Source organism: Homalodisca vitripennis, chromosome 2, assembly GCF_021130785.1.
Source record: "Homalodisca vitripennis isolate AUS2020 chromosome 2, UT_GWSS_2.1, whole genome shotgun sequence".
Classification (NCBI taxonomy): Eukaryota; Metazoa; Arthropoda; class Insecta; order Hemiptera; family Cicadellidae; genus Homalodisca; species Homalodisca vitripennis.
In genome coordinates, this window is record NC_060208.1 from 138,553,406 (window position 1) to 138,560,986 (window position 7,581).

The following is a 7,581-nucleotide window of genomic DNA, read 5'->3' on the forward strand; positions in this document are numbered from 1 at the left end:
CTATCATATGTATACCAAAGAAAGTTGAGGAAGCAAAACCAACTTCTCCAGACTCCAACCTGGAACAGCGCAATTCATTTGTTATATGTGAATTGAATCCCTATATAACAGAGCTGACAGAAAACAGTTATATTCACTAGGGTTAAACATATTCTCAGACCACACAGGACAGCTCTGTACTATCAACTTGGATAACTACTTACCCCCACCACACTCGGCTGAGCGCAGAAACATGAGTACAAGGAATTTGCTTAAGTCAAAAGCTCTCCTTCACCAGCAAAACTGGACAGCAGTCTACAGCTCAACGAATGCAGAGGAGTCTTACAACAGTTTTAGCAGTATTCTTTATAACACAATAGATATGACATGCCCTATAACAAAAATGAGAATAAAAACAAAAATAAAAGCAAATTCTGACTGACCCCATAGCAACGCAGTTGAGGAGACATTACATTGAAGCTCAAGACTTACACAATATAACTGGAAGTGAGATTGACAAAAGCTCAATTAAAAAAAGAATATGACCTTAGGCTGAAACATCTGAGACGACAAGAAAACGTTGATGTGATAACAGTGGCAGATAAAAAATAAAAGGCAATATGGCAAATCATAAATTCAGAGAGGAAGTCAAAAGAGGATAAGCCCCTGCCCTTAGCATTAGACATACAGGGAGAACTGATAAGTGACCCAGTCAAAATTGCAGAACATTTCAACAATTTTTTCATAAACATAGCCGAAGACACAATACATCAAAACCAAGACAGTGTTCAAAGAATACTATCAGACGCAAATCCAGATATTCCAAATTTAATACTACAACCGACATCCCTAGAAGAGGTAGACAAACTAATCCGATCATTGAAAACCAAAACCTCAGCTGGATGTGACAGTGTCTCTACAAAATTGTTGAAAATATGTAAAGAAGAAATAGTTGGTCCTTTAATGAATGTCATTAACAAATCTTTCACTTCTGGAACATTTCCCTCTGCTTTAAAAATATCTAAAGTTTATCCAAAGCTCAAACAAGGAAACACCAAACAACTTGCTAACTATCATAGGAAGGCCGATATCACTGATACTAACTTTTTCTAAAGTTATGGAAAAATTATTTTTGAGCAGATTCCTGCAACACTTGTCAATGAACCAACTGCTTACATCACAACAACACGGTTTTCAGACTGGAAGATCAACAACAGCACTTATTAGCCTTGTCGAATTCGTAACAGATCAACTGGAAGAAGGCAACACAGTTACTACTATCCTGCTCGACTACTCTAAGACCTTCGACTGCCTTAGCCATACACATCTTTTAGACAAACTGACAAATCTTGGAGTGAAAGGACAATCATACAACTGGATAAAAAGCTACCTAACAGAACGAAGACAAATTGTCGAAATAAACCACACCAGCAACGGATTAACACAACAGATAAAATCACTTCCACAGATCATTAATCGCGGTGTACCACAAGGATCTGTACTAGGGCCTATTTTGTTTATTTTATACACAAATGACTTCCCTAGCTACATGCAAGACTATAGCCATACACTGATGTGTATGGCTATAGTCTTACACCTCCTCCTTGGTCAAAAAGAACCTGAACAACTTGAAATAGCAGCATACACCGCACTAAACATGGCAATACAACACAGCCAAGGAAATGATCTTGTTATAAATGAGAATAAAACGAAGCAGCTGGTCCTAGGAAGACACAAAGAAACAACAGGAAGGCTACAAAATCTGGAGGAAACTACTACTTCAAAGTACCTGGGTATATTAATTGATGACCGTATTGCTTGGACTGACCACGTAGATTCCCTTTGCAAGAAGCTCAGCACAGCACTGTATGTAATCCACAGAATAAAAAATTTAGTGACACAGCAACAGCAAAGATAGCTTACTATGCCCTCTATGAATCTAACCTCCGGTACGGGATTGCGGCATGGGGGGCACTACAACAAGCAACTTGCAGCGGCTCCTTGTCCACCAAAAAAGAGCAATCAGGGTTCTAAAGGGTCTCCAGCCTAAAGAATCCTGTCGTCAAGCCTTTGCAGAGTTGAAAATACTCACTGTAGTGAATCTTTACATTCTGGAAGCAGTCTCTTTTCTCCACCTCAAGTCAACCGAAGCAGCAAGAACCGGTGCCCAAATTCACAGCTACAACACCAGACATGCCTCTAGCTACCAACTCCCTGTATACAGACTGACAGCCACAGAAAGGAAACCGACCTACGCTGGAGCCAAGTTATGGAATGCCCTTCCAGAGGACCTGAAGAAGACCAGCAGGCTGCAGTTTGGACAACTCCTGAAGTGCTGGCTACAAGAACATCCTTTCTACCAACTTGATGAATTTTATCAATGGACTGACAATGCCTAACCACTGAATTTTAACATGTATTTCTATGACCCTTGTTCTTATCTCTATGATAATGTACAAAAGAATGTCAATAAACAACAAATATTAGGCTAACTAGAAATAATTATTATTTAGTAATTCCAATCAGACATATGAATATATGGAGAAATCAACCTGGACAATTTTGTGTAATTATTCATATTGTAATTATTGTGAATTTTAAATCCAGTACTTACTACACAGAGTGTCTCATACAGGTAAGTAAGGTATAGGCACCAAATCAAAGACCAAGGTGATCGGGTTTTCTGTTTGGGACATCAAAACAAAGTTTCATTTAAAACACTCAGGCTTATGTACAGAGAGGCTCTACACAAAGTAATAGATTATGTGCCAATCTGTTTTATGAAGTTTTTTTATACAAAATAGACCTATTGCAATTAATGTCCTCGTTGTAGCATTTATGTAAGATTTATACATATCTTCATTGAACATGACCCCCACAGCCAAAACTACCACTAATTCCAAAGTTGATATATATGCTATCACGTTTTGTGGAAATAAATACTATGCCCCAAAAAATCCAAGCAAGTTAAACAATCACTTGTTCAATTAAAAAAAATTCACAACTCTGTTATTTATGGGTTTAGAAAAAATAGTTTTTGTACAAGTAGTTGTTACATTTCTGTATTTTTGAAATAAACCATATTAATACTTCAGTTGCTACAAAATATACCTGCTTCTTTCCTCCAACTGAGCCGGTATGAATATTTCATTACAACATTACTTTCTCTAAAGTAAATGAAATTGTACCAAAACAGCTCGTAAAATTCTTTTAGCAATACAACATTCTTACCAACCAACATGGATTCTTAAAAACAGACCAATTGCAACGTCTATGATACAGATTGTTATACAACTTGTTGAACACATCATAGACAAACTCGAAGAAGGCTGTACTGATACGTCTTTTTCTGGGTTTCAACAAGGCCTTTGACTGTCTGTCATAATGGCCTATTTGACAAGTTACAAATAATAGGTATAACAGGTAAATCAGGAGAATGGTTCAAAACCTACCTAAGTAATAGAAAACAGTTGATGGAACTACAGAGTATTTCTTGTAAAACAACACAGCCATTCTGTTCTGAACTTATTAGCATACAAAGAAGAGTTCCAGGGGCTATGTTCTGGAACCAGTCCTGTTCCTTTTATTGACCAAAGATCTGCCAACCCACATATGTATGCCAAACCGCCATGTTCGCTGATTACTCTGTCATCACAATGGCTGAGAAAAAAGGGAACAACTGTAGGTATCACACAAGAAGCCTCTAAAGGAATACTATTCTTCCAATAATATTGTCTTAAACAAATCCAAAACAGTGCAAATAGGCTTTGTCACTAAATACGCTCATATGATAGTGGCTCATATGATGGCACTTGGAATTCAAGAATATTACAAAACACTTAGGTATCACAATCAACTCTAACCTATCTTGGAGAGTACACACTGATCATATATGCAAAAATAACTTAGCTCCAAAATCTTTGTAATTCGCAGAATAAAACAAATGAGCAACTTAAAACAGCAAGAACCGCTTATTTTGAGTTTATAGAATCAAATCTGAGATATGGAATAGATAGCTATGTTGGGAGGAACTGTGTCTACAAATCTAGAAAAAGTTCTTATCCAATAAAAAAGAGCAGTCAGATGTTTAACAGGCCTTGGGTACCAAACAGCCTTATTTAAGCTCAATATCCTCACAGTAATAGCAATCTACATACAAGAAACTATCCTCTTCATAGCGTCTACTGTAAAATCCAAAACCTAAGATGTTCACAACTACAACACAAGGAATACTACAGCCTTTGCTCTTTCACCCCACCATCTGATACCGGTACTCTTCAGCAAAAAACCAACATACTGGAACAAAGTTCTTCAACTGATTGCCACATGACATACAGAACTCCAGCCTCTAGCAACTGACAACCTGGCTGCTGGCAAGGCCCTTTTACTCTACAGAAAAGTATCTTAAATTGAAGGACTTCTCTGACTACATCTATAACTTAACATCTACCAAGAATCATTCCTTGTCTCCATGTAAAAATTTGTGATGGAATACTATTCTTAAATATTGAGATAATACATACATTGTCTATTGTATTTTTTGTATGCTACAATTTAAATTAAATCTGCCGTAATGACATATTTTAAGTGAGGATTTAGTTGCATGCTTACTAACATTTAAGACTTTTGTAAGAATTAGATTCTTATTAGAAACTTGTGTGCATTAAGACATGCAATGGTTGTGTTGTTGTAGGTGGCACAGGTGTGTGAGAAGGCAGTAGAGGAGGCTGATGTGGATGGTGATGGCAAACTTAGCTATATGGAGTTTGAACATGTGATTCTTCGGGCTCCAGACTTCCTGTCTACCTTTCATATCAGGCTATGAGCTTTCTTCTCTCTGGTGGTGTGAATTTACTCCCCTCCAGATCTTGAAATCATCCAAATTCGCGGCTCATCACCTTCTTCAACTTTCTCTTATAATCCTGTTTTTAGATTTTGATTGAAAAGGGTTTTCAATACTTATGTAATGAAAAATTAAACTATATAAAGAAGATTATTTATATTGCTTTCAAGAATGCATTCAGTCTTGCACAAATAAAATTTATTTTTTGAGTTTAAGAGTTCAATTATTATTGTTTTTATAAATGTTTGTACGTTTCCTTTTAAGTTTTAAAATTGAATTACTTACTTTACAAATTCAAAACTGCTTTTCCAAGATTTTCAATACATTACAAAGGAAATATTTTAGATTGTAAATGTTTTATATTGTCACTAAAATGACTTTGAATAGAATAAAATATATAATTAACCAATAAAGTAAGTCATATTAATTCAAAAGTCTTACCTGCAGAGGATTAAACATAATAATTTAAACCTTTTCTCCTTTGTGCAGTAAATATCTCAAAGTTTAGGGAGTATCTCCTATCCTCGGTATCTCTTCTGGAAAGTATAAAACTCTAACCCAAAGTTACCCCCCATCTCCCTACTTTTAAAGATGGTAACATTTCCTCAGCATCCATTACGTACTATATAGTTATATACAATTAATACTGTTTGTCTTTAACTTTTACTGTTAAAAAGTGTAATGTAAGATGTACATCAAGTAAAATCCAAAGCCCAACCCAAAAATAAGAACTTTCTATTAAAATAACAGATACTAGATCTTCCGTCTTTGCTAAATAAACCGTTTAAAATTATGTACATCTTGAGCTATGGTTGGGTAAAATTTTTCCCCGGACTCCTTTTAGACCATCCTTCACTGGATGTGAAGTCACTAACTACCTTAGAAACTATTTCTTAAGTCCAATATTTATTTCCTAAGTTTAACTTTCACAACTTGAGCCAAGACAGGAATATTACATCATTTAGAATAGAACCTACATGGTAAATGTTTCATTCAAACTTTAAACCAGCTAATTTTTTAAAGAGTGAACCTTTTGAGGTCGGACTTGCGGCACTGTACTATACAAATAAAGACCTTTAATTTGATAAACTACTCAAACTATGCTCTCATTTAAGATTTACTTCTGACTCTTGCAGTCCATCCCCCTGACATGAAAAAAAATGATAGTTACTTCCAAAAAGTAGATTTATAGGTACAACAATGATATACCTAGTTTTATTGCTTTACCTGTAATCGTTCGGGAATTATCAAACCTGTGCAGGACTTTTTTTTAACACCCTGTGTGTTTGTGTGTGTATATATATATATATATATATATATATATATATATATATATATATATATATATATGTACACACATCAGTTTTGCCCCATCAATTTTTACAATATTGTTTTGTTAATCAAATAAAAGTTGTGACAAGAAAATTTTTATCTGCCTTAAAAATACTCTAGATCTTAGCCTGTTGATGACCACAACAGAAAGGAAATATTGACCACCTCTATTGACAAACTGGCTGTTCATATTGTTGGGTAAAGACTAACATTGACATATCATGAAAATCAATATTGACCTGGTTAGGTATCATGACCAAGTCCTCACATCACCTCGAATGGTCAAATATTCATTTACATATTTTGACAGTGCCTGCTTAAAGATCATTCACCTGTTGCGTAATCATGAAGAAAGGTTTGAAAGACTGATAAGATAAATGGTGAAATAAGAATGATGAGAGAACGAGAAGGCACGACATCCGCCAACTCTCTATATATGGTGCCAGCCATCCTGTATAAGGACTATAAAAATACAAAACCAGTAGTGTGGCTACTTTAATGAATAATTCATTTACATTTCTTGGTCAAACGATTTAAATAAGTTGTTCAGTTGATGTTATGAAAAATGTATGAATGATGTACGATTCTTTAAACATATAAATATGAAGTAATGATAATCGTACTATAATAGTACATCTTCAGAACAATATTATGGACTTATAGAATTAAAACTGATCTCACAATGCTTCGAGCTGTAACATTTCTAGGAGTTGCACACGTAATTTGAATTATTAGTGACAAATATAATTGTCTACGTTTATATACTTTTGGCTTGATTCCATGTTATTGATGTGTAGAGAAGAGGTAAGGGATACTCATCACAAGTATTCAAAGTAGCCATGGCAATATTTGTCTACTGGATTTTCTTTACTAACTTGTTATTTAACAATATGTTTCGGTACAGCATTACAGTATAGGACATGCTGAGGCCGAGATATACGTTTTGATTAAATAATCTTATTTGTTTGACAACACACTGTTGTATATAGCCCAATTCATACAAATAATAATAGTAGATGTACTGTATCACAGGTTTTCCTCAAAGGATATGCAAATATGTGAATAGTGATGTAGAAATTTCACCCCACCACAAGGGTCTCTACTTGTCTTTATTTTGACGGTTAGTTGATAGATAGTATAAAAAATTAAACATCACTTTATATTAAACTGAAAATACACTAATATATATATATATATATATATATATATATATATATATAATATATATAAAGTATCTGTGTAGCCATTCTGGCATTAAAGCACCTTGGTTTAACACACTTAATTTTGTGGGTTCCCCTGAATTCCTTTATGAAATTGTTTCATACTATTAAGATGAGATACTTTAAATGTGAACACTACTAGTACCTACATAAATTGAAATTTTGAAGATTTTTTCATGTGATGATGCTGAGGAGCGATGATGAAAA

The 7,581-nt window shown here is 34.6% G+C and overlaps 1 protein-coding gene across 2 annotated transcripts in view; it reads left to right on the forward strand.

Moving 5' to 3' along the window:
• LOC124354805 (calcium and integrin-binding family member 2) overlaps positions 1-5,037 on the forward strand; it is a 74,323-nt gene extending 69,286 nt beyond the window's left edge. For both annotated transcript variants that reach the window (XM_046805528.1, XM_046805529.1), the window contains one exon: positions 4,673-5,037. In XM_046805528.1, the coding sequence (XP_046661484.1) occupies positions 4,673-4,804 (132 nt within the window). In that variant the 3' untranslated portion in view covers positions 4,805-5,037. The remainder of the gene's footprint in view (positions 1-4,672) is intronic.
• Positions 5,038-7,581: the final 2,544 nt, after the last annotated feature.